The sequence below is a fragment of the Balearica regulorum genome, chromosome 5 (assembly GCF_011004875.1).
Source record: "Balearica regulorum gibbericeps isolate bBalReg1 chromosome 5, bBalReg1.pri, whole genome shotgun sequence".
Lineage (NCBI taxonomy): Eukaryota > Metazoa > Chordata > Aves > Gruiformes > Gruidae > Balearica > Balearica regulorum.
Window position 1 is genome coordinate 26,775,301 of NC_046188.1, and position 27,708 is coordinate 26,803,008.

Consider the following 27,708-nt stretch of genomic DNA (forward strand, 5'->3'; position numbering starts at 1 on the left):
ATGGATGTCTGTTGGTAGTGCTCTGGGGCTGGGGTTTTCCATACAGTCAGAAATCTAATCACTGGGTATGGCTTTTGTTCCAGGTACGAAGCTGATGTACTTAAAACAAACAGACCACTTGAATCTTGCTTACTTTTAACAAGTACAGGGGAATCTTTCTTACTTTTAACAAGTACAGGGAGTCCAGTAAGTCGTGAGTGTATGGTGAAACCTGTACCTGGAGCGGAGTAGGAGAAATGACACTTCTGATTTTTCCGTTGTCTTAGAAAGAAAGAAAAGTTGGTTTTGTTGTTTGTGTGTTTAGCGATAACCTGAATTAGCAATGGCAGGATGAAGGGATTCAAGCTGAAGCAATCTGAATTCAAGTGCTAGGGAACTCAGGTGGGCCTAATGTGGGAAGTGCACCTGCAGTTGGAGTTGGGACCTTACAAACTGTGTGAAATTACTTTGAGCTTGCATAATCCCAAATGGGATTTAATTTTTTTTCTTTTTGTTTTTCCTAAAGAGACAGCGATGTCAAGTTAGTCTTGCTGCATTCTACATTTAGCAGTGGGAACTTGGAACACAAGCCCTCAATTGTTAAAACTGAATTGCTTTTTCTTTTTTGGAGAGAACAGGGACTTCCCCACATACGCACTTGGGTGACCCTTCTCAGTTAAACTTACCTAAATACAGCTATCAGGTTCCTGCACCTGGCTTCCTGTTGTGTAGAGCCGAGCTTGTTTCTAAATTGTTTGTCTGTCAATAAATTTTTGGGCTGTTACTGGGGCAAGAAAAAAAAAGTCTGATATTATTCCCTTCTCTCTGCAGATGATGTAATCCATGCTTGTCCTGCATTATCTTAGTCCAGCTATCTTTTGTTTTGCATGCAGCTTCAAATATCATTGTGGGCCCAGAGTAGATTATTTGGTAGAGGAAGAATTGTTTTTTTGCAGACAGTTAACTTGGTTACAAGCTAGAACACATATTTAACCTACACAGGGGAAAATACTGTATTTGTTCAGAAAATAGAGTTACACAAGTAGTTTGCAACTGTTAAGGTGAGTTGGAGGAAAAAAAAGGGTTCTTATGGCAGCAGTATGCTAAAACTAAAGAGCTCTGCGCTATCCACGGGTTCTACCTATGGGGCAAGTTTGTAGTTGGCAGTTCTGGATGTTCCTGGGCAAGGGTAAAACCGAACAGCTCCTTTTAGAATTACCTGGTGAGCCTTTAGAAAGCAACTACTTGGCTAAAAATGATGCAAGAGCTGAGTTAAGCTAAATGGCAGTTAAAACAATTGAACGGAGATGATGCTTTAAAATGTCAAATTTGTTGTTGAGTAGCTCAAGTAGAAAGGCTTAACTAAAGGCCTTTGAGGACTAAACTACAGGTAGAGGATGGTAAAGGAATTGCAGGAAGGAGCCAGGGAAGATTTCTGCAGCTGAAATAAGCTGATGTGGTAGGAGCAGGAGCACTCCACTGTGAAAGAAAAAGCTCACTTGGCAGACCTGACCTAAGCAATTACAAAAGTAGTGGGCTGGTGATTTATTTTTGGCAACTTCTAATCATGGGGTGTGGTGGCTGCATTTAGATTAAAGGCTGAAAGTGTGTTGTGTGTGTGCAGAGAACAAGGGAAGGGTGGTTGAACTGCCCTGTGCTGCTACTGCACTGAGGGCTTGCTAGAAAGTTTTCTCCTTTATCTTAAAGGGTCTGGTACCAAATGACTGCGTTGTGAGCAATTACGTGGCTTTCCAGCAGAAAGCTATAGGTTGTACAATAGTCAGTAAAAACAGAGCTCGGCTCTGCCCAGGCCAGCACGGCACCAACAGCCTGTGGCCTGGCTGCCATGGCCGTTACCACAGGGGAAGCAGAAAATAGTGACCCATGTGAAGAGGTGGGCGAGAAAACACACCAAATGGTTTTTAAAGGCACAAAATTATTAATGCTGTAGTTCACCACTTTCTTGGTTTTTTTTAAGTCTGCTTTTTTGTGAAGCCTGGCACTCAGTACAACATGGGCTTTTGAAAAAATCACTATTACATTATGTTCTTGGCCACTTTCACTGGGTTTTTTTTGCTAAGTGTATTAGGTAAGCTTCTGTAAGCTTCTGTGCTTCTTCTAGACAAGAAAGAAATTCTCCTTTTCTCTCATTAGGATGAGTGTGCTTACAGAAATCCCCTGCCCCATCCTTGGTGGCCATTTTGTTGATTAAATCCTGAGTGAAGGTGAAGAAATGGGGAAGTGTTGTTTTGTCCCACCCAGTTTCCCTCATGCCAGTGTTAAAATCCAAACCCTAATAAACTGAATTCATGTTGAGACAATACAAAGAACCAAATAGGAGTTTGTGGCAGACCTGCATCCTCAAAGGCAAGGGTCTGGTGGGGCTGAAGCATCACGTAGTTACAACCTTCCTCCCATGTCATAAAAAAACCCATATACACATCTTCTGTAAAACACTACCCCACACTATCAGTTTTGAAGAGTGATGGCTCCTCTACATTTCCTCTTCCCCATCTCTCCCACTGCAGTGGCAGGACAACTTCCACTTAGTAAAACTCTGACAGCTGAAAGATCACCTATGAGGTCATTAACAGAATAGGTATGTAGTAGGGAATGATGTTAATTCCTCTTCACTTCAACTTCTTCTATGGCACCATGTTAACACTGACATTGCCTTCATTTCCAGTAGACTTTTATTAACTGTTTCAATCTATTTTCACATTCTATTCATAAAGCAGCATCACTTTTGGCATGCAGAGAGATTCCCTGTACAGCTAAACAAGGACAAAGCAGCTGGACTTTTAAAATATGGTTCACATGATTTAATTTTATACACCTCTGAAGAGATTACTCAAGTTAGAAATATTTAATTTAAAATGACTATTGTACAATGGAAATCACTTACTTATTCACAATATTCATAGTTATTTCATTCTTTATTTACAAAGTACTATCCTGAGAATTTTCTAGTAAGCTTCAATTTGAGCAAAGTAGTTTATATAGACCTAAGTAACAACGGTTACTTAACATAAGGAAAAATGCTGTTAGAAGAGTACAGAAAGGGGTCAGCAGGTTGCCCAAATGACTCTGTCAAGTCTCTTGCTGTGGTTCTGGTTGTTCTACAGCTGAGGGATTTGACTGAGGTGGCTCAGCTCTACTTTCAGGAGGTGGCTGTGGAAGCAAAAATCCAGGTCGTTGAGGTGGATAGTGAGGGTAAGATCTCATTGGAAATGGATTTCTTACTGTGAGAGAAGAAGAGTAGCTCCGTTAGTATCAATCACTACAGTAAACACATCCCTGCTCCTCCTGCCCCACATACCTTACTGCTCAGCAACAGCCTACCTAACTACAAGTCACAAAGCAGACCTAGGTTAGGTCTTTGTTACACTCCCAGGAGACTAGGAAGGGGGAGGACAAAACAATCCCTTTTGTCAGTAGTCACTTGTGAGAGACTCAGGCAGCAGCCACTCAGTGCCTGCTAACGGGCTGCTGCTGCCACCATCACCTCTGGTCTGCTGTAGCAGTCCTTGGCTCTCACACCTTACAGATACTGTTTAGTTCTTCACAGGCTCATCAGAGAACAGCAAGAGGCAGAAAGCAGCCCTTCAGTCCGATACCTACATCTCCACTAACGTGAACTCCAAGGAAAAACAATTAGAAATATATCCCAAATGCAGGCTGTTCTATGGACACCAGCACACCTCAAAGCTAAAGGATGAAACTAAGATTTATATACAATGCAACCTTGTAGGAGGAAAAGGGTTATGTTAAGCATCTACTTGCTTTCCTACCCCAAAAAAGGGCCCTTTAAGTGCTGAACAGTGTGTGTATGCGTATTTTCCAGCCAAAGCTAGTATTTGTAAAAACGTTATCAATATTTGCAACTGTGAGGAAGAAAGTGTACAACGCAATTAACCTTCATCAGAAAAGATGCTCCCGGTTAGTTGAACTGAGCAGTAGTGTGTGCAAATACAGATTTAAGTGTTCGCCCAGTGTGTTAACTCTCTACCCTGCACAAAGCACTCATGTTCATCAACTTGAAGTAAACGCTGGCAAAAGCTACGTACTTGGCAGTGGAGGGCGCGGAAGCCCAAAGTCTCGTACTGGGAAACATTCATGTGGTCCATAGAGGCCAGCAGGAGGAGGAGGAGGAAAAGGAGGTCCTCGTCTCATGAAAGGCGCCCTAGGATCCCCAGGCATCAAGGGAGGTCTGACTGGAGGGAACGGTGGAGGAGCAAACCCTGAACTGATGCCTTCGCCTTCAGATGCCAGCGACTGATCAGGCAGTGAGTTCTGCAACACAAGGAAAACAGGTAAGTTTGCTTAGGGAAAGGGTAAGGAGAGGGAACATCTCCAATCCCATCAGGCCCACTTTCACATAGACTGTCAGACTAGCTGACAACTAGTTCCAACTCTGCCTTAGCTACGGCATAATCCTGAGCCAGGCTATCTGTGTTCACTGACCATCAGCTTGACCACCGTTTCACCTTTTGGGTTATAATTAATTTCCAGCAGGGATTACAGTAGTTGTACATCAAAATTAATTCACAAGACAGTAAGTGCTGTGATAAAAGTATACATGTAATTTTATAATTTGGACTGCACAGTACAATGTAACTTGACCAACATACTAGAGAAATTTTCCTAAATATTTTGCAGAAAATTAAAAGCTTCTTTAAATCAAGTTTCTGTTTAGCTACTTACACTAAGGTTAGAATGATCTTTCATCTCATTTCCACTTGGTTCTGTTCGTGGGCTATTTTCTGAAGATGTTTGTCCATCTGTATGCAAAAGTTAAACAAGTTGCTCAGTGCTGACCTCTTTCTCTCCACCACTGATTTCAGTATTTTTACTGAAATCAGGATATATATATATATAGGCAACGGGAAGGAAAAAAAAAAAACCCCAAAAACCCCACAGTATTGCTGTACCAAAGCAACTGTTCTGCAGACAGACTGAAAGACAACTGAGGAACACAAAGCTATGCCTGAGTACTTCCTCCAACTTCTGTACAGGTTGCACATCATTTACAAGGTTGCAGCTTTTACCAAAGTTTCTTGTATCCAAATAAGGCTTTTTGTTTCATTTTAGTATTTTTTTTAGCTGTTACAAGTGCATTTTCCTAATGATACATCTTAACATTACTGTAGCAGTTCCATTTTCCCCCTCCCTCCTGCTAATACTTTATTTCTTTAGGAAGTCCCAACTGTGAAGTTGGAGCCTGGACTTCAGTCCAGACATGTTGTGGTTCAGAAGTCAGACAGTGTGTGTTGGATGGAGTTTGATGTTTTTTTTAATTTGTTGGAGGAGGTTTTTTGCTATTTTTCAAATACTCGCTCAAGTCTAGTGAAGTTATATGCCTCTAAAAGCATCTGCTTAATGACCAGCTAAATGCTGGCAACAATGTTATGCAAAACCCTGTTACCATTAGGTAAGTTTTGAACTGCCCAAGAACTGAATACAGCTTTTTAACATTTTTTTAATTGTTGGTTGCCAGCACTGAAGAAAAGGGTAAAAATGGACACAGCAAGTGAATGCAAAGACAGTGCACCTCTCCCGTCCTTCAGTCAGCAACCAGGTGCTAGAAGAAAGCCCTCAGTGGAACACAAAGCATTAGAAAGCAGAAGTGAAACACAGAGAGGCTTGGGACAGGGGGTAGGAAAGTGAGTGGCTGTACAAGTAAAAGAAATGCCTTCCAGTAGAGAACAATTCCCTATAAAACCTGAACCTTCAACCCAAAAGAGAATTCAGCGTTTCCAGGTCTCACATTACGACACCAAGTACCACAGGTTCTCTCTCCTACTGCCAGAAACCAGACAACAAAGATGCTAACCTACTACTAATCCTATGAGTAACTGAATACTGGGTGGCAAAGTTTCTGTTATGAGTTTAATGGCTTCAGCCTAGCTGATGAATCAGACACGTGACTTACTAGGCATTAAATAAGGATGAAAACTGCTTAATAAGTATTAAGGTTTTAAGCTCTTAAACTGTTTCAGTCATTAGGTTTAAGTCACCAAAACTTTGCCTCTGAGCTTCTGGCCATTGCTAAGAATCACAAACTAGAATTTATGTAATTGGCCAATTTAAAACAAATGGTACTTGGGTCAGTGAAATGTGTGATTAAGTTGGGGGCAACGGCACTGTGAACTACAGAAACCTGCAGGTATGGTAAACAGTTTGAAGGAGGAGACCTCAGGACCTTCTAGTTCAGTACGCAAAGCCAGTGGATATTTGAAAATTTTGCTGTTATTCTTTCAGTCTTATTGACTCTAACCCTTTCCAACTTTACCAAGTGTGGCATGGAAATGCAAGTAAGGGGGTGTGATATTTTAATCCTGTGGTGAGCCTCATGGGAGGGGCCAAAACAGCCTCAAGGCCAATCCTGCATGGTTAACACACAGAACAGTGAAGGTGGACACAAAAAAAAAAAAACCCCTCACGACTACTGCTCACTGAATCCCATCCACCCAACAGAAGAGACTGCTGTTATTGACAACAGGGGAAGACTGCATCAAGGCTAGTAGGTGTTAAAATGTTTTTACACACTAGAACATCAGGTCTGTGGTAGCTATAAAGCTGTCATCTTACCATGGCTTACTACATACAGCCAACCTACACTGAGACTCTCTGTTTGATAGTATCATGGAAGCAATTCCCACCTGTTTTATCAAAAGACTGCACATTGTAAGTTCGTAGTTCTGCTGGTCCAGAAAGTCTTCCAGTATTTGGAGGATTGGGGAAAAATCTTTCTTGTCTTCGAGGTGGAAGAACTGGATCAGTGTAAGGCTCACCTAGCATTGAAGACATCACAAAACAGGTCAGTAAAGATTTATTCCCTCCATTCCACACAATTTTAGACCAGCAAAATTCTCTGGATATCTTATGCTCTTGTAAATATCCGAAGTGACTATTAATCAGGGCAAGCAAACAAATCTTAAAAAACCCCAAACACAGAAATCCCACCAAGTATGTACTATAGCTTATGCTTCTAAGGAGCTGCAAAAGAGAAAGTTCATTGATTTTTGGTTTAACATACAGTAGAATTTTGAAAGTTATGATTGCCTAAGTCATAAACAGTGGGGCCTTGAAACGAAGGTTCAGCATAGCGATGAAGGTCAAAGGCGAACTAAGTTACTAGACGTTTTAAGCCGTTCTTAGGTAAGAGTGCTGTTTCCAGTGTCATAGTGCTGTAATGTGTTTTCCACCAACTCCCTTGCATCGTATCCAGTAATCAATCATGCAGCTACAAGACAAACTGTATCTGACATCCAAGTGCAGAGATGGGGTAAGAATGCAGCTCAGGTCAAGGAAACAGGACTGCCTCTCTGCAGCAGCCTGTCAATAGATCCAATCTGGCAAATGAGAAACTACATCCTGAGTGGACTATGAGTTTCATAATAAGGCTTTCAGACATGTAGCAACTACAAGATTGCTTGCTGCATCTAACAACTGAGGTACTTTAATCTGTGTACTTTACCTAATTTTTAAATTTTTTTTCTTAACTTGTAGCATTTTTGCTTCTCTATTACAGATATCCAGAAAGGTTGTCCTTCCCCCTGCACTGTTTACTCAAGAAATATCAGTTGTATCCTCTTTGATTCAACTCTCTCTTCCTTGAGTGACACAATGTGCAATACAGATGTTTAGCTGAAGAAGTGAGAGTGAAGACTACTTTTGTTGTTGTTAATTATCAAAGAGGCCATATCAACATGAAAATATGTACCACAGTACTCCTGCACTATTAATATAAATCTGTTATTTTAAAAAACATAGTATTTTTCAACATTAGCTAGCTTTTATTTATTTAAGGATAATGTACCATTAAAACTTTTTACTTTCTCAGATCTCTTATTCATCATCCAGCCCATACATGTCTTGGTGCTCTAAACAAATCCCCTGTAAAATGATGAAACCAAAGAGCTGATTGTACACTGCTAGTGCCAATATATAGTTAAAAGATAGCACAGAAGTAGTGCAAGTGAATTGCACCATTCAAGAAGGGGAAAAAAAAACCTACCATTAAATTTGAAAGACCCCTTCCAGTGCAGCTGCACATGCAGTTCCAAGAAAACATTTCATATTTTTAAGAAAAAAAAAAAAAACAACAAAAAACTTAAACACACACACACTGCAAGTCAGTAACTCCATTTTTTCCATAGATAGAGTAGCTAAGCAGATTTTTGTACCTGGTGGAGGCAGAATTATCCTGTGTTCTCTGTCCCAAGGAGGAGACAGGGATCCAGTATCTGATGGCGGTCTGTGGGGATCAGTTAATCTATCAGAACTCAGCTCTCCTCTTTCATTACCAGATTCATACATGGCAGTTGGTCCTCTGGATCCTAATCAAAGAAATCAGATAGCTATTTACCCAGATATTTTAAATCCTCTATTATGGGTTTCTTCATTAAGTCTGAAAAGAGTAAAATAAATCATGGAATGCCAACACTGTCAAGATATGAGAGGCGCATGGCTTCACAGGACTCTCCAGCTGTTTGCTGATGGACCAGTTATTTTTACAAGAAGTGTTTAAAAGGTTTGGAATGAAAAAGTCTTAGTACAACAAGAGTGCAATCTAGAGTACCTGCAATTTAAAAAAAAAAAAATTTTAAGAGTTTCAGTCCATTCAAATCAGAGAAACTAGTGCCCTCACAATAAATCATCTTCTCAGTGCTAAAAAATCTGCTACTAATCAAACTAAAAATTAGCACATATCCACATTACATTCAACACCCTTCTGGTTCTAATTCTTTATTCAAGAAAAAAAGAGAAGACCAGGTCAACATATAACCAAGTGCAAGAGAAACTGTAACAATGAGTGATTCTAGGTTGCAAGCTTCCTTTAAAATAGGTTTGTTCTGAAAAATGACAGAAATACTGAATTCTGGTATCATTCTATATCCTAAAATTCAACTTAAAATTTGAAGCCATTTTGTGTCTTGTGCAAAGTGAGATGAGCACCATAATTGCTCTGTAGCTGGCATTCTTTAAACACATAATTTGTTTAATCTGCCCAATGCTCCATTGTGAAATAGGCAGTAGTCATGACTTTGCACAGTCTCTTTCCTTGCTAATCCTGTATCCTGAAATCCAGTTTTTACTCTTCCTCACCAGCAACAGCTGAGCTGCCATTTAAAGATACATTGGACAGCTCAGTTTCATTACTTACTGTCTCTATACAAATAAATTGTCAAGTATGATTTTGCTTGTGCATGGTATAGCTACAGTTGGACATTCAATCTCAAGCTTTTCCAACTTAGAAAATGAATCAACTTTCATATGCACCTGGATATGCTTTTTACAAAGAATTAAAGTAAATAAATAGTCCATGCTGGTCTTTTAAAAAAATCAGTGTTCATTAGTGAAATCCTTATAGAAGAGGCATTTAGACATATTTACCCTGAAATAAATACAGTTTCAATGGGTGTAACAGTAGTAGCAAATTAAATAGTAGCTTCTTTATTACCTGTAGCAGATGCTGAACTCCTCTCTAGCATTTATCTACACTATTTCCATCAATACCAAAACCACAAAGAACAGTGTTTTTCTTTCCTTACAACCCATGACACCACAGCTTGCTTTCACCTACTCCTCAATCTCTGAATTTTATTCCTTAAACACAACCTTCCTTGGTTGTGGTCCCTTTTACCACTAGGGAAGAAACTGTCTCCACATATGATGACTGCCTCAAATTTAGAATAAAGGGAGGAAAACAATTTACTGAATCACTAATTTTCTAGTATCATGACCCACAATAAAACTGTCTCATGTTTTTGACAACACTGGTACCCTCTCCTCCTCTCACCAACTGTAGACCAATGAGATGAAGGTGGCAGTATTCTTTTTTCAGAAGAATAATCAACTGTTGTTTACTTTAAAATCATGAGTTTATTTCAGCAGAACCCCATTTGTCCAAGAAATAAAACAAGACTAAGTTTGGCTTTTCACTTTTCTCAATCTATGCTTCTAAAGTGAATCCACTGACCAACCTACAAGCAACAACTAAATTTTCCATTGTACTGTTACACATTGGACAGCTTTAGAAGCAAGCTGAAAAACAGGAAGAGTTTGTCCAATCAACTATATTGAATTGGTTGTTTTACTACTTCTTGTCACCAGCAAGAGGAAAAGGCGTGACAGGTTTATAGTAGAGGAGAGAGAAATCCAGAATAGATACATTTTCAAGTTTAAGAATTGTACCTCTTCCTCCTCCTCCACCTGGAAGCATAGGCGAAAGCCTTAAAGGACCCTCCAATAAAGTTGGAGGGGAAAGAAAAGCTCTTGTTTCAGATGAAGGCCGGCCCATTGGTGAGGGTCCATATGGGGAATGCTCTGGAACAGTTAAAACAAAATACTCAAGTTCACAATATTTAGTTTAGCAAACTGCATAAAGTAATCAATTTCTCAGGTGAAGCTTAAAACTAAATTGTAGAAGTGAAATTAAAACTGTGCTCTAATTACCATGTGTATCATATTCCCAGTCTACTCTCATTGATACTACAAACACTTGTAGTTTCAAAAAAATACTCAATATGGCCTAGAGTCACTTATGACCCAATTGTTTGACTGTTATTTATACATACACATGGCCAAGATAGTTTTCAAACAATTACATACGTGTGGTCTCGGGAAACAAAAGCATAAATCAAAACAATTAGGCTCTATTTTACAATTCAATACTGTACCTCTGCCAAATGGTCTAACTGGAACATCAAGAGCATAAGGATCTTTTTCTAAAAGGTCAAGTTTAAATTCTGTTTCAGTTAATCTGCAAATAAACAACAACAAAAAAGCTGTAAATAACCAAGAAGTGCTGAAGTTTTATTGGACTATTTATTTACTGCTGGGCTTTCTACTTAAAGGGTTAATGAAGCTGGGTATTTTATCCCCTAAATTAAAAAAGATAAAGGATGTCACAGAACTCTGAACTTCAGAATTCCTGAAATTATTTCTCTATGCTGCTGTATTTAAACCGTAATTCAGAAGTTAAAGTGACATGTTAGATATCACAATTCCTAGCATGACATTACTGTCCTGAGAGTACTCTAAATTGCATTCCAAGTATTAGTTAACCTCACACTTAAAGGTTCCTCTCAACCACCACCACCTGATCTGTTAGCTCAGTATTAACTTCTGAAATAAGCTGTAAAATCATTAGGTAACCATGACATCTGGTTGATACATACTTACTTCAAACAAACAAACAAACCCCAAACCCCCCAAAACTTTTGAGTTCTAGTAGTACATTCTGCTTCTTTCCTGAAATATTTCAATACTTCACACAGTTCTTAAGTTCTTTCTTTCTTGCATGTTATCATTACAGGAATGTTCAAATGACTCCCTTTCTTTCAGAACTCCAATGGAACACTGTGCTCTCTCTGCCCTGTTTGGGCCACAATTGATTAACAAAGGTCTAGAAAACACCAAATTGCATAAATCCAAAACATACTCACATGCCAAATTGTATTTGTTTAGAATTAGATCAAGACTGCACTTACTTTTGTCTGTTATGTGCATTTTCTTTTTTTATATCATTGAGGTGTCTTTCAGCTGCTCGGGCTGTTAGCTTTGGGGAGGGACAAAAATCAGATGCTTAGATATTGCAACATACTAATTAAATGCTTCATAAATGTGACAGGTCCTAGATCCATTTTTTTCCAGCCAAAGCGTGTGGACTGTATTTTCAAAGATATGACTTGTGTACAAATTATACGAAACAGAGCCTCACATACATCACCAAATGACATTAGAAACTCTACTACCCAAATTTTTGAGGAACGATACAGCTTTCCTGCAGGTTCTTAAAACTGCAGAAATTATTTGGCTGTAGCTGCTTTGAAGCATCTACAGATTATGTACAAGATTTAAAGTCTCAAATTTTATATAAGAAAGTTTTATGTTAAAATCATACAGTTAAAAACAAAAATTATGACCACGAAGTGCCACAGCTTGTAACAGGATTCTATCTTATACAGACCATTCTGTGAAACTGAAGAATGTATTAGTCAGGAGATATTTTAAAGTTTCCTGTTTGGAAAAAAAGGTAAAAATGGATTTTGTAGCAACGTTCTTAGGAAGCTGTCAATGGAGCATACTGTTCTCACAGGACATAATGTCTTCTATTAGTAGATAAAAGGAATGAAGTACATCCAGGGAAAAAATTAAAGTGGCATTGAAACAAGGCCAAAAGTTTTTATTATTAGCAAAATGTCACATACTTGTTAAATGGTAACATGTTATTCCAGCAGATTTATTGCTATAGCAAGTAATATTGTAGTATCATTCTACTGTGCTCATAGGTATGCAGCTTAATTATTCCAACTATTTTACATGACAGAAGTATTTTTAACACGCTTTTCTGTATTTCTGCAAGAAATCCATATGTTTAAAAGTGACAGGTTAATTTTGATTATCTGTTTTTAATAAGAAACAAAAAAAGTCATAAAGCAAGCTATTCAAATCACAGAAAAGGAAGATGCACAAAGTTCACAAAATTGAGCATTCGGAACTTACCCAATTATCATGAGCTTTTTTCTCATGTGAAGTAATCTGTGAAAGAGATTCATTTGCTCATTATTCATCTAAAAAAGAAAACTTGAGTACATACTTTTATTCACAAATTTAATGTGTGTGGATAATTTATCATAGAAACATAGAATGGTTTGGGTTGGAAGGGACCTCAAAGATCATCTAGTTCCAACCCCCCTGCTATGGGTAGGGACACCCTCCACTAGACCACATTGCCCAAAGCCTCATCCAACCTGGCCTTAAACACTTATGAGACATCTAAACTTAAATTTTAACTTTTTAATAAAGTTACCTGGTGATCTCTGCTATGAAATTGTGTCAGTCAAAACCAGATAGCATCAAGAAGGGGGGGGGGGGTGTTAAGGCAAAAAACCACCCAACAAAACTGAGCCAAATACAGTATCACAACCTAGCTGAAAGCAACATTTCAATTGCAGTAACATCCCTCCTACTTGGCATACGTGGTAAGTAACACAAAGTACATACTTGATTCTGATAAGAACGAATAGTTCTTTCTAGTTCTTCTTCAAGATCTTTTGCTCGTTGTCTGTAACAAAATTAGCATTTATGACATTGTAATAAAACATGGAGGAAAGTAATTTTAAATACAGTAAACACAAGGTATAATTAAGATTTTTAAATTCAAAAGACAGTATTGTCACCTTGGCCCATAGGTTATATAAAAATTATAGTAGCAGTGGAAATTCTAGTCCCTAGATTAGTGCAAACAGGAATGTAAACAAAAGAACAGAACCAAAAACCCCAACATCTCCCCAGCTTTTCAGTGGTCTGTGACATGTTTCCAATGCAAACGCTACCCCTCCACACATGCCCTAACAGCCAGCCTCATCCAGCTCAGCAAATGTACCAAGGTGGCTGGAGCGTGACACTGTCACAGGCTACCACAGTCAGTCCAGAGGGGTAAACACTTGCACACAAGTTGTTTCAAGACCACAGAAAGTACAATGCCACCTTTGCTGCCAGCTGCCCTGTGCACACCCTCTCTAGGTTCTACACTCTCCAGCAGGTGGGACAAAGACACAGTCACTGTTCAGTTATACTCTATTTGCAGTATTAATATTCTCTTTAAAATCAAGAGGTCTACAAAGTTCACGTTCTGAGTAAATCAAGAAGGGTGAATTCTGTCTTCCTGTGTCAATACCCAAGAATGTCTACAAGAACTTTACATTCTAGAGAAAGAATAAATCTATATAACTCTTCAGGAAGCTCTGTTGATCAGTATCATTCAGTTAAGAGTCAATATTCCCATGAACATTGAAGGAAGATGGGGAATACACATTACAGATTGAAGAATTATGCCACAGGTTGCGAAACCACAGAAACAAACCAGAAGTACAGAGTTGGTGTAAGGCAAAACAGAGCAAATCAGTTAAAAAACAGCTACAGAAAATATTCCCACATCACAGTATTTTAGTAATTTCTGAACAACAGTACTATTTGACAAGCCTAGAGATGCAGGAATAGAATACTATAACTATACAACATAAATATGTTAGGATCTATAGGAAAACTGAACGTTGCATTTATTTCCACAGCATTCTCTTAACTTCATATTTTTATCTTTCTTCAGTAAAGACTAGATGAGAGACCCACTTCTACCATTGCATTAAAGCTAACACGTCAATACAATTAACGTTCTAATGGAAGAAAAGTTGCTAGTGATCTGCCATACCCAGATTTTTTATCAAAGCAAAAACTCCCTCAGTATGTATTAGTACACACAAACTAGCATGTAACACACACACACACAAAACAAAGAAACTGGAAGAAAATACATTCACTTATGCTGGTGGTTTTATTCTCTATTGCCTTTTGTTCACTTTGGAACAAGTGATTACAGCAACTAAAATCCATAATTACCTGTAGCTGTTTAGTTCTTCAGCAGCATGATTAATTTTTTCATCTACTTTAGAAAGCTTTTCTTCCTTCTGTAGGCGTTCTCTCTCTTCTACTGTCAGCTTCCTTTAAGAAAATTCAAAAACTATGGTTAATTCTATTTCAAGTCAATGATTTTGTAGTTGGTCTGTCAAGAAAAACTTCTTTAATTATTCAAGCGTGATGAATACACATTTATTGAGATAGAGTTTTATAGGCAACATATGAAGTGGCACAAATAGCACTAGTTTGTATTCATATTCATTTACTTAGCTCACTAATTGTTCTATATGAAACAGTGAGATTACTACTATTTCTGAAAGGAAACTGGAAGACAATCTGTATTCCCAAAGAGTATTTGTATTTGAGTGGGGGCGGGGCAGGAAAGCAGCCACAAATCAAACCAAACAAACTACAAACCAAACTACACTAACTTTCAGTGATTTGTTCTGGTCCTTTTTTAGATTTAAAAAAAATAATTTTCCAGAGAAGAAAAAGGCTGTTATTAGCTATTAAAAAAAAAAAGTTATTAAAAAAATTCTTTACTGGTCCCTCTTTTTTTTTAATGCCTTATCAGGCACTACAGAAGAGAAAACTCATATTCCAGACCACAGATTATGTACAAGGTAATTCTGCTGAATGCACATGGATACTACTGCTGCATACAGCATTGAATGGATAAACTGGTCATTTTCCTGTTAACAGCAGTCCTTAGCACTCAAACTATCTAAATCATGGACCTTTTGAACATGATTTAAACTTCTTTTGTACTCTATCTTCGTTTCCCACTTTTCCATTTCCCTTGTTTGACCACACCTAGCTTTTTAAAAGACACCTCGTTAATACTAGTAGCCTTCTTTATTCTGCTATCTCATCACGCCAGCTTCTCCCCACTCCTTTCTGGGTTTTCTAAAACCTTTGATAAGCAGCATACATTTGCTGAGCTTCTGTGTGGTATTTTTACATATCATCCACACAGTCTGCAAACATTTTTCATTTCTGACTGTCCATCAGAGCCTCTTTTTAATAGGTTCCTTCCCATTCCCTACCTCTTTTAAAAATCAAATGTTAATGCAGTGGATTTCTAGGTTGCATCTACAAAGATGCCAAATATCTACACAAATACATATACTACAGAGCAGATTATTGGCAGTAATACTTTAAAAAGGTCCTGTATACTGCTCAGTACAGGATCAAGACTTGTGCTGCTTCTCTTCTGCCTCCAAAATTGTCTGCTCCCTAAAGAAATAATTTCTCACTAGTAAAACTGTAATTTTACCATTGTGCCCTAAAATTATGCCCCCTGATTCCTTGCTGCCCTCATACACACGCATACACACTTCTGAAGGTTACTACACACCTCATCCCATCCCAATCAATTTGATTTCTAGTCCTTAACATACTTCTGCTTTCAATCACTAAGTCATAATCCCTACTGTCATCCTGACTGTGAGGCAGGTAGTACAGCCCTCATCTTCTATCTTTCTCGGTGAGGAAAGCCTGATTCACAGGAGTTCTATGTTGCTTACTGATAAGAGTTAGCTTGCCTACGTTTTAAGTCTAAGCTTAGTTTTATATATAGCATCACTCCTCTGCTGACATTACTAGCGCACTCTACTATATAAAATATACCTCACACTTAAAGCAGCTACTGATTATCTTTCAGCAACTTTGATACCTGTATTACATCGTATCTTAATTAAAAAAAAAAAAAAAAGAAGCTTTCTAACTTTACCCACCTTGCTTCATAAATTAAAAATTTGTTACTTCTTGTTTTGTCTTTGTTTCTGCACTTGCTTGTGGAAAAGTCCTATAATAATATACCACCACTTTCATGGAAACAACTTCTATAAAATTACTATGATCACAAACATACATGAAAGTGTAAGATAACAGAGTCTTCACAATTCAGAAAACTCTGGAAAGCAGCATGCAAATTTTCAGCCCCCCAAATCAAACAGTAAGGATTGAATATAAAAAGGAGAACCAGCACCTGTGTAGTTTCATTTCATTTTCTTGATAAAGCTCAGTCATTACTTTAAGTTTCTGCTGAAGCTTTTGAACTTCGCTTTCAAAACGTTCGTTTTCAGACTGCAAGGAAGCTTGTTCACTTTGAAGGTTTTCTATACGTTCTGTCAAATGTAGAGATAATTATATTGGCACAAGGCACAATTTACAAAATTAAAATATTTGCAATATTTTAATATACAAAAAGTCCATAAAAACCTTTGATCCTATGTTGATTTTATAATATAAGCAGTAATATGTTAATATATTTCAATAAATTTTACAAATTGAGAAGCAGTATTGCTCCTTTTGATGGGAAACCAGCAACTATATTCTCTACCTGCGACAATGTGCAGCTCTGAGTATATATCCAGCTTTTGCTCCAAATTGTATAGCTGCTTTGAAAACAATGCAGTTTTGTAATGCACAGTATAAATTTTCATTTAAGGCTCTTACTATTGTAATTATTCTACTAAAGGAGTAAAATTGGTACCATCATATACTCTTGCAGATTTACCCACATGAGGTCGTGCTGAGTAGCCTGAAGGGATAACTCAGTACCTTATCTTTCCAAATGAAAATCAGTCACGTTCCTTCTCCTATTTACTACGCCTATGCCTCTCCAAGAAACATCAAAAGCTTCAAGTAAATTTGAATATCTTTATGGGACAGAGTTGCAATCAATTTAAAAAAAAAAACAAACAACAATCCACTAGCACAAAGAATCAGTTTAAAGGACTATCAAAAACTGAAAAATACAGTTTTCCAGAGCATTTCATCACTCCAATAACAAAGCACAGTCCATTCAACTGTGATGGCTACTCTGCTGGCTGTTATCTATGAAAGCAATAGCTAATTTGAATTACAGTGGCAGTGTTTTCATTTCATAAGGTTTAATTCAGTATGTCCTACACAACAAAGGAGAAAAACAGAGTAAGATGCTTTTAGGTTCAATTCTCTAAATGCAGTATTTTGGATTTTAAGAAGTATGGAGCTTGTACCCATTACAAAATAATTACAATTAAGCTACCATTTGTAATAGATTGTTTTAAAATTTAGATTAAAACTCCATTGTTTCATGTCCAGGAATTACGTAAATAAAGTATAATATATTAACATCACTTTGCCCATGTATTTTAAGATTCTACAACTTAACAGTTATAGAATACTCCAGCAGAGTACAACAAAATTTCAAATGGTGTTTTAGCATCTTCAATTGTTTTACCTCTAAAATCAAATATTTAAAATGGCTAAGCAACTTAAAATCCAACAGGCCTTTAAAAAAAAGAAACGAGTTATTAATGTAAACTTAATTCAGTTTTTATTGGAAGTAATATTTACAGCCTGTAACATCATTTTACAAAAGCAGCATCCTATTACTCTTAAAGGCAAACCAACGTTTAATTACCTGTAAGTTCTCCTTTAGCTTTATTTTCATCAGAAAGTTTTGAATACAATTGATCTCTTTCTGTTTCCAGGGTCTTTAAACAAGCATTTAACTACAATCAAAATTGAAAAAAAAAAAAAAAAAAGAGCACTTTAAGATTAACAGAAACTGTTTGCATGCAAAAAGATCTAATTAAACATTAAAAGATACTGAACTCTGTGATACTGATAGCTATATGCAATTAAACTTAAAATAAAAATTGCATATATTCCCTCTAGTTTCCTCCCCTTCCATCCACAAGTTTCTTAAAATCACATACCTTTGCAGCATAGATCAATTTCTTTACAGTTCGTTTTTGCTGATCATCTGATTGATAGAATAGAATAATAGATCACATAAAAAGCACAAAAAGGTTTGTGACAGAGCTTAGCACTATTTTATTTTGTTTTTATAAAAAAGCAATTCCCAACATACCATGACAGGCATGGCATATTTGGAGGAAAAAAAAAAAAACCAAAACAGAGGACAGGAGAGGCAGGGTGTGTATGCAGAGATACACCTATAGTCTAGTGTTTTGTCTGCCAATCAATCACACTCAGAATGCTTGTATTAAAAGCAGGATGCTAAATACACACTGGAAGATTTACTGGGGTGTGCCCTATGGTGTAATCAGCACCAGAATAAAAAGAAGTTGCAGTAAGAAAGGCTCTTCTGTGCTGCTGTTTTGAGGGGACCCACACCTACACCCATCTGATTCCAGCGCTACCCTACTGCCTGCAACAAGTAACACCTGCATAAGGACAAGGAAGCAGAAATTAGGCTCTAAGACCCACAGTGCTACTGCTGGGAGGAGTCTCAAGAAGAAATGAAAGCAAGGTTTCCATCTAAACATGTTTGAGAATCACTGTTTGATACTAACATAAGCTAAAGTCCTTTTGCAAGAGACTGAGCACTGAGTCTTTTACATTGCTCTATGATAATATGTATGTTTTAGCTATAACCACACACTGCTAAATAGTAGTATGGGTTGTTATTCTGGAAGTGCCCAAGCATCAGTTAACTGTCCGGACATGAATAACACTGGGTGAGTTTTGAAAATCCAATTTCTACAAAGCTAATATTTCAACTTTCCCAGAAGTTTGTTGATTCTGTATTTCCAGAACATATACTACCTTAATATTTAAGATGGAAAGCTATACAAACCATACCTAAGTGCTCTCCATTCTCTGTTTCACCCTTTACATCCGTATCCCAGTGATTATCTTCAGTGTCATCATCTTCTCTTATTGCTGAACTCCAGTCTTTCATCTTCAGTAAGTATTGTGTCAGCGACTAAGACCATACAAAACAAACAGTAAAATAAATACAAGCAATGAAAATGCAGTTACCATTACAATTAGTTTTTCAGGATTTCTGCCCTTTATTTAGTTCCCTTAATAGATTAAGTGAGGCCCATACACAGGATTCTAGATGCCTGATATTACTTTTTTTTGCAGGTCAACAGGTGTGCCCTTGTGAAGACTTTTCAGATAGCCAAGTATGCATGCTTTTAACAGGGCTTGTGCACCTAAGGTACACATGTGTAAGAATACACTCCCAACTCCCACTCTCCACATTTGAAAAAAATGCAAATACTCTATCAGAATTAAAATTGTATTTCCTTATTTAACGTGCTGGCTTCCAAGGCTATCAGACTGCTCCACTGTGCTGCGAAGCAACATTTTTGCTTAGCAGGAAACAAGATATTAGAAGACAGAGACAGAAAACAAAAGCCCAAAACAGCTTAATACATATTAAAACAAGGAGAGGTTGCTAGACTTGCTTGGAACTCAGTGATTAGCATCAGTCTGAATTATTTCATTTAATGCTAGCTGTCATAATTTACCTTGACTTGACTCTCTTTATTTTTCAGTACTTCTTCTATATCTGCTTTAGATGATTCAAACATCTTAGTTTGTTCATTTAGTTCACTAAATCGTTCACCCCATCCTTCGGCTTCTTGTAAAAGCTAAAAAGAGAAATATCAGATTAACATTTTTAACATTAACATTGTTTCTATTACAACCAAGAAACAAGGACGAATAGTACTTGAGTCTGTTATGTATATTATCTATACATAAACAGATTTTTAACCTCTTGCCCATCAGTAAGAATTATCAGAGATAGACTACAAGACAGTTAAACCTCAAGAGTTGAAAAATAAGATTTCTATATTACTGTGCAGTTGCTTTAGCTGCAATAGCTCTCCATTGTAATTAGTTGTTAGCATATTTTTAAACATTTATACGAACGGTTCAGTTAATATTGCACTTAGTTTAAAAATCCTGATGTGACAATAGCAATGCCTATGAAATAGTAACAATTTGTGTAACAGCCGCAAACACTGGGGAATGGATGGAGAGGAGAAGACTCATTCCCCAAAATGAACACACACTTCTGAAATTGCACCTGTGTCTTTTCAATCTAGAAGAGGTCAGTGAGGTAAGGGAAACCAGGAAGCTTTTTAGATGGCTATTTAAATTCATGTAACTTGCAAAACTGTATTTCTCCTACTCTCCTCCATACCTCTTAAAGTAATTTTTAAATTTTATTTTTAAAAAAGCTTCCCTGTTAATGAAAGTCACAGCAACTGTAGGTAATCAACATCTACAAGTACGTATCTTTGTAATTAACTGTGGTTAACTAAAAAGATAGGTAAATTCCAAGGTTACATTTTTCAGACATCCCCTAGTAAAATCTCATCTCACAAAAATACTTTTCAGCAGTAAAGCACACTTAAGCACCAGTTCATTAAAAATGACCACTGTAACACATTAAGTAATTAAACCATGCCTTCATATTGTGAGAACAAAATTGAACTGATGCAAATTTCTGTTAAGACAAAACATGCAGTACAAAAACATGGGGAACAGTACAGAAAAATTTGTCTTAGAGTCTGTCAAAAGAATGTTGCTTAAAGTTGCACAACAGGCAACCAATTTAAAGACAGTGAATGTACGAAAAGAAATACTAGGTTGATCAACAAGAACATAACAGCCAGGCATACTAAAAGTAAAACCAGAAAGTGGTAGTTAAACAGGGGAACTGCCATGCAAACAGACAAGCAAGCCTGAACACTACTTATCAAAGGTAAACTAGAAGGCATAAAACAAAAGGTATGTTGCTAGAATTGGATGAACCCCACTTGGCACACAACTGCACCCTTCAAGCAGTAAAAGCCATGTATGAATTTGCAGCATCATGCAAACTAGGTATTACAGATAAACCAAAAATACTCTTTATGCAAATACTGCTCAGAAGACATACACAAGCAACTACTTTTATCATTAAATGTGATCCTCAAAGGCAAGCTAATGTTTAAGAGATTCCTCCTCCATGAAGCCAAAGAGAAAATAAATTGACATGACTTTATATACCTGTGAGAATTACAATAAAGAAATAGCAAGGTTTTGCAATAAACTAAAGCAACATATGTTTCTAACGTTCCTGCAAAAAACAAAGCATAGAAAGTTTGGAGTTCATTAACAGTTCCCTTGTTCAAACTAAAAGGCCCAATCCTCTCTCTGACACATCATAAATCTGAGACAGCACATCTGTTATAATGTTTAAGCTATGATGTGCCAGAAGATGATGACCCATTAGTGCTAATGGACAGAGGAAGAAAGTACTCTAGTTTCTGTGAACAAGTAACACCATCGTTACCTTTTGAGCACAAGTGAAATTCCATCTTAAAAAAAAAAAAGTAAGAAAGGAAAATAAAAAAGAGATATGGATATTCTAATACAGCAAACTAACTCACATGCTTACAACCCCCTCATAAAAGAGAATACAAATAAGCAAAGCAAATAAATAACCTGATAAGGAAAGAAGAGAAAGTATCTATCTACTAAAAAACATAGCAAAATACAACATACACAAATGTTCTCAAATTACTAAAAACTGCAACAAAGCTCAGTTAACGAAGTTAGTAATTAATCCTAAATAAATAATGTGGTTAAGGAACTACTATACCCAGGTTATTTTACCTGGAAGGAATGCAAAAGCCCTTATTTTTATCTAGGAACCTGGCAAGTTAAGGACATTTGGGGAGTTGTTTTTACTGATTTTTTTCCTGGTTTTGCTTGATATAAAATGATTGCTTATAATATGTAATGATCTGCACTTAGTATTATCTTATCCTTTTTAAAAAGAAAAAGAAGATTCTTTCACACACACAAATAATTGGATTATTTCTGTTTGAACCCAAGAAATTACCAGAGAAAAACAAACAAAAAAAACCCCCTCTATATTAAAACTTTGTATACTGCTTCTCAAAATGTATTACAGAAGTATACTGTCACATTTGAAATAAAGCAGCAAGACCAGACCCTCCTCCTCACAGAAACAAAAAGGAGGTATAGATTAGACAAAAGAAACTCTTGAAAGAAAATAATTCTCAAGCAATTTCATCTCACAGTGATAACACCCAAATCTACTGTTTCTCCACTCACGGCATCCATTAATATATCACAAACATGTACTCCTCCTAAATTTACAGAAAAACATGAAGTTTTACGGATAAGAGTTGTGCAGAACTGCAATATTCCCCCTGCAGAAAACTCTATATTTCCAGTTACCTTTTTTTTTCCCCTGAATCAGTAAGTCTGATATGCACAATGTTTTGATAGAGAGGACTAAAACACTCCCCAGCTTTTTATAAGAGACTGCTAAAAACCAACAGGCCCGTACTTCTATTCCCCATCCACAAGATATCTATCAGGTTACTGTTCAGACAACAAGGAGCTCATCAGTCAGTCAGGAAAATAAGCTCATATCCATTAAAAAAACCCAAACAAAAAACAAACCCCCAAAACCCAAAACATTCCATGGAACAGTTAATGTTCAGAGAGAATATTTTTTGTTAGAAAAAAATAGAATAATTTCATTGTAAAACTAGTTATTGCACAGGACAACTATTGCATATGCTGAACATTTGAAAATAATCAGCATTCTTTAGGATACGGCTACAGCACGAGGGAAAATAAACATAAACGTTGGGAAGTAACAGTCTTTTCTATCCCTTCGTATTACTTACCTGAGTTTTCATGAATTCATCCATAGTGGTACTACAGTAAGCATGTTACCTCCCTTTTGCATACTCTGCAATTTCTAATTTCTTTTGTTTTCTGGATCAAGTGTAAACATTTTCTCTCTACTTCTGTAGAGGATCCTAGCTGTGGACTTGCTTAAATCTTTCTGCTTTCCTCCAGGTGTCAGCAAATCTTTCCAGTCTTAGATTACCACACACTCTGTTTCCCCACAAACTCTAATTATTAAATTTCTTTTAAAGCAGGACTATTTTAGACAAAGTTATTCCAACATAAAATCATTTTAAAGCCATGTCCTCTTCCTCATTCCATTTACTAGAACATGCAAGGGGTAGTAACAAACACGTTGAGGATGAGCTCCTTAGAAATCCTATTTACACAGTGTCATAAGAAAATACAGTATTTCTAAGGACAACTAGGAAAAACCTACCTGTTTCTCACTTTCCTGGAGATGGCAGTTTTCATCTACTGCATCTTGAACAGAAGTCTTGAGTCTCTCTGTATTAATCTGATATACTTTTAGGGTGGACTTGGCCTAAGTGAAATAAAAAAGTGTGCTGTTTAAACAGAACAGGTGAAGATATAAGTGGGCTCACGATGGTATTACTGGACTTACTGTAAAGTTTTCTAGCTGTGCTATATACATATTCTCACAGTTTCCCTGCAATCTCAACAGTTTTTGCTGATTGAAGTTTTGCAACACTATACATCATTGTGGAATAAGAAGGCAAAGACAAGACAAGGTAACTGTACTTCCCAATAAAATGCCAATCACTATATGAATTTCAAAGTTGCTAAATCAAGTCACACAAAAGTACTAAGCCTTACAAAGTCTTTTGGTTTACACAGCATATTATTTCTGCACCCTTAAGAGAAAAAAAAAAAAACTAGAAGACTAACTACATGGAGAACAGAGAAATTGCAAAGACTTGAAAACAGAAACTATAAAGATTGAACATACCTCATCAATTTGTGACTGGATAGATTTTGCTTCATTCTCTAAAGATTCCAATCTCTTCTGACTTTCATCCACCTGAAAATTATTAATTGTCATATAGCTTCTTCCACAGATTTTACTGAAAATGTCTAGGCAATTAATAAAGTTACTTTAATTTTCAAACTGAGAAGGTCCTACTGCCAAATCAATAAAAGCAGCTTTTCTTCTTTTGAGTATTTTCCTTTATGGGGGTCATTTTTCTAATATGCTGCAGGGACTATGACGGGAAACAAAATGGGAAATGTAGGTTTTGTTTCAAAAAACCCAAAGAGTATAGTTTGTCTTTTCCACAGATAATTTTTTGTGGGAATTTTTTTTAAATTAATAGTAACAAAGATAGGATTTTACTTATTCTCACCAAGTTATCACTTTCTGATTGCTTAGATTTTTCTTCTTCCAGTTCTTTCTCTAGATTCTTTATTTCTTGGTTGAGTTCCAAGTTTGACTTGTTCAGTTTTTCATGCATTTCCTAAATCAAGTTGTTTTGACAGTTAACATAAAACATTTGACATTAATTACATATGAAGACGACAAGTATGTTTTAAATATGACAGCAAAGTATGTTTAACAAATTTCACCATATCAAGAATAAATCTCAAAGCACTCTAGAGATTCTTGCATGTTAACAAGACCCGTAACGATCAGGTCTATGGGATCTGAGGTGCAGAATGAAATAAATCTATTTGCTTTTTCTGTTACATAAATTTTATAGAGCCCCTTAGGTATTTGATTCAGTTTTTCGGAACTCTTTTACAAATATATTCTCAGTTTGGAGGATATAAACAATGTAGTGGTATTTTTTGTTTACAACTGCACTTCAGTTGCCTATAGAATATATTTGAATTAATTCAGCTGTGAGAAAAAATACTTCATGTACTACTGTTTCTTCTAGAAACAGGAACAATTTATTTTTTAAAAATGTAAATATTGTCTAATACACCATTTGCTCTAATATCAATAATTTTCAATGCAATTGTTACAAAAAGTCTCAATTTAAATGTCTCACTCCTGTGCCATTTTCAGTAACCCAGGACTAAAAAAACAAATTAAAACAATTAAAACAATTAAGGTTTTGGGTTTTTTTTTGTTGGGGTTTTTTGGTGCTTTTTTTTTTTTTTAATATGGGCAGCATTTTCCTGAAATATTGCCTTAAATTGTAGAAATAACAATTTCCATTTATCTTTTTACCTCAAAAAAAGATGTGTCTGTTGATTCTTTCATAACATTGTCATCTTTCAGAGACAATTCTAAATCTTCGAACTGAAAAGGAAATACTTTATGTCAGAATATATGTCAACGATTGCTTAAACGACAGCATTAATTTACAATGCTCTAGTCTGAAACACAGCCACCACGTAAGCGCACCTTGCTGGAAATCAGGAAAGCCTTAGCCCTAGTAGATTATCCCAGTGGCATAAAACAAAGACATTTTGAAGTTGCTTCCAGTGAATTGTATCATACTAAGAGTTAAAGGCAGAACTTGCTAACACCTTAATTACACTCGAAGGTATTGACAGGAAAAAGCATACGAAGAATCACTTGAAAAGATTTTAAACATCTTTCTTATAGATAAGTTTAATACTTTAAACACTTGGTAAATTGAGCCCATTTCTGTGAAACATCTGAAAGCAAAAAATAAGAACTATTACCTCTTTTTTGCAAAGGCTGAGTTTTTCAAGAATTTTGCATTTATCTTCAACTAGTTCAGCAATTTTATTGGCAAGCTGTTTTTCCCTTCCTAAAAAAAGACAGATAGTTAAGTGTTGCAACATTCAAGTAATTAACAGAAAGAAAGAAAGAAAGAAAGAAAGAAAGAAAGAAAGAAAGAAAGAAAGAAAGAAAGAAAAGTCATACTCCAAAGAAACAGTATGAAAAATAAGCTTACCTACATAAAGTCGACTTCTAACCTGAAATAAAAAGAATAAATATTGAAAACGTATGATCAATTACTCTTGCATAGTATCTGAAAACTAATCTTTTAAACTGTGGTTCCATGATCAGTTTAACCATGGAACTGAAAAAAGGAATATAAATACAGGCTGCTGTTAAAAATGGGCAATTGCATCCTCTGCTTTTACCCCCTCCATGGCTGCATGTCTGCCCTATCATTCTCCCACTCTCATTAAACAGAGAAAAGAGAGGAAAGGAGGTTAGTTTTCACCTGGATCACTTCTTAAACACACCCCTGTATAGTCATCACATAACCAGGACTGCTAACACAAAGTGGTAGTAGAAATGCACAGTCAAAGGAGTAGGAAAGGGGAGGGAGAGGGAAGCTCCATGTGCCGGCTCAGACTTAACTTCCTATGAGGAAAAAAAACTCCACACGTTATAATACATAACAGTTAGAGCTGCAGTATGGGTACCACTTGATGGGCATCCTGCCCAGATGCAACTCAGTGGGAAGTGCCAAATCAGCAGCTGGCATAAGGGACCTAGTGCCCTAGAATCAAAATCTAACAAACTGCAGGAAAAAAAATCTGTCATAAATGGCCTGGACAAGAGATGCAGAACTTGACTGAATCCACAAAAACTTTACAACACAGCTTTCCTCTTGAGGCTGGGCCTGGATCATGTGCCTAACATACAACGAGTCTCTCAGATCTTCCCCATTTCCTCCTCATGTAAAGCCATGGGATGGCCAAAGAGTCCATGCAACAGAAAAAGAGGGAAAAAAAGTCATAAGCACACGTTATCCTATCATCCCCAAAAAACCCAAACCCCACTAAATTCTTAATTAATTATTCAAAGAGCAGTCAGTGCAGTTCTAAGTATGGATGACTGAACAAGCTATCAATAACTTCTGTAATATCTAATCCCTTAGTGACACATGCAGGAGGAAAACAATAGTGGAGTTGCTGCTTGACTGATTGTAGCTGAAACATCTCTTTCATACCACCTAGAGGGATGCTGCTAGAAAACAGAAGAAATGACCCAAATTATAGATGCATTAGCTTATACAAATACAGACCCCCTTCCAGACAACCTGAACCACTGCTGCAGAACAAGGTGGCACGTTTCCAGATCTAAGTTGATGTTAGAACCCTAAAAATGCAGTTGCTTGTATCTGAAAAACTAAACTGCCATGCAACCTATTTTCAAACATGAGCATCATCACACCTAGCACCAAAATCACAGTCTGTCTATTTAAGAGTATGCAAAGACTGAGGAGAAATTTAGAATACTGAATTATGGACACTGACCCATTTCATTAGCAGGGAGAGTATGGTAGGCAGCTGTTACTAGTCAGATCCTTACTTCCTCACAACAGAAGACAACCCTTACCTCAAAAATCTGATCTGATTTGTGCGTTAAAAGGTTTCAGTGATACACTTCTCGGTCAACAGCTTAGCACTCACAAACAGCACACAGTAAAATTGGTTCAGTGCTCCAATAAACAAAATCAAGGTCACTGTTCAAAGAGTTTTAAAATGCCTCCTGTGATAGAAATCCATCTGGATTGCTTTTGCTTACAATTATCTTGAAAGACCTGAGCCAGCCTAGCTATAGCCAGGTGTGTTAGAGATAACACACAGCAATACATACACCCTAGGGAAGACCTCTATATCTCATGAAAATAATTTAAGGGATGACTTTGAAAGTGTGGTGTAAAAACTGAAAAGGGAAAGAAAAAAGAAGCCTTACTATAGTAAGTTTCATTGCATTTCCTCCAATGACAAGAGTCACTCAGTACACATCCAAACTTACTGTCTTGACAAAACAGGCTACCGCTCAATTTCTCTTTTAGAGGGATTTCAAATTCAACAACACATTTAAAACTCTAAAGCATTAGATATCTTGAGCAGAATAACAATTTCAATTCAAAC

The 27,708-nt window shown here is 36.7% G+C and overlaps 1 protein-coding gene across 5 annotated transcripts in view; it reads right to left on the reverse strand.

Annotated features, from left to right (window-relative positions):
* Positions 1–2,654: 2,654 nt before the first annotated feature.
* The window catches only part of MIA2 (MIA SH3 domain ER export factor 2), a 37,049-nt gene continuing 11,995 nt past the window's right edge, over positions 2,655–27,708 (reverse strand). For 4 of the 5 annotated variants that reach the window (XM_075753935.1, XM_075753937.1, XM_075753939.1 and 1 more), the window contains 22 exons: positions 25,767–25,788; positions 25,531–25,619; positions 25,070–25,141; positions 24,240–24,350; positions 23,846–23,917; positions 23,315–23,419; positions 19,683–19,805; positions 19,006–19,129; positions 18,117–18,163; positions 17,819–17,909; positions 16,397–16,535; positions 14,389–14,490; positions 12,994–13,054; positions 12,493–12,528; positions 11,478–11,545; positions 10,665–10,747; positions 10,180–10,311; positions 8,169–8,321; positions 6,642–6,773; positions 4,684–4,760; positions 4,047–4,272; positions 2,655–3,221 (listed from right to left, as the gene is read on the reverse strand). In XM_075753935.1, coding sequence (XP_075610050.1) covers positions 3,070–3,221; positions 4,047–4,272; positions 4,684–4,760; positions 6,642–6,773; positions 8,169–8,321; positions 10,180–10,311; positions 10,665–10,747; positions 11,478–11,545; positions 12,493–12,528; positions 12,994–13,054; positions 14,389–14,490; positions 16,397–16,535; positions 17,819–17,909; positions 18,117–18,163; positions 19,006–19,129; positions 19,683–19,805; positions 23,315–23,419; positions 23,846–23,917; positions 24,240–24,350; positions 25,070–25,141; positions 25,531–25,619; positions 25,767–25,788 — 2,217 coding nt within the window. In that variant the 3' untranslated portion in view covers positions 2,655–3,069. The remainder of the gene's footprint in view (positions 3,222–4,046; positions 4,273–4,683; positions 4,761–6,641; positions 6,774–8,168; positions 8,322–10,179; positions 10,312–10,664; positions 10,748–11,477; positions 11,546–12,492; positions 12,529–12,993; positions 13,055–14,388; positions 14,491–16,396; positions 16,536–17,818; positions 17,910–18,116; positions 18,164–19,005; positions 19,130–19,682; positions 19,806–23,314; positions 23,420–23,845; positions 23,918–24,239; positions 24,351–25,069; positions 25,142–25,530; positions 25,620–25,766; positions 25,789–27,708) is intronic. The other variant, XM_075753936.1, reaches the window with a different exon arrangement.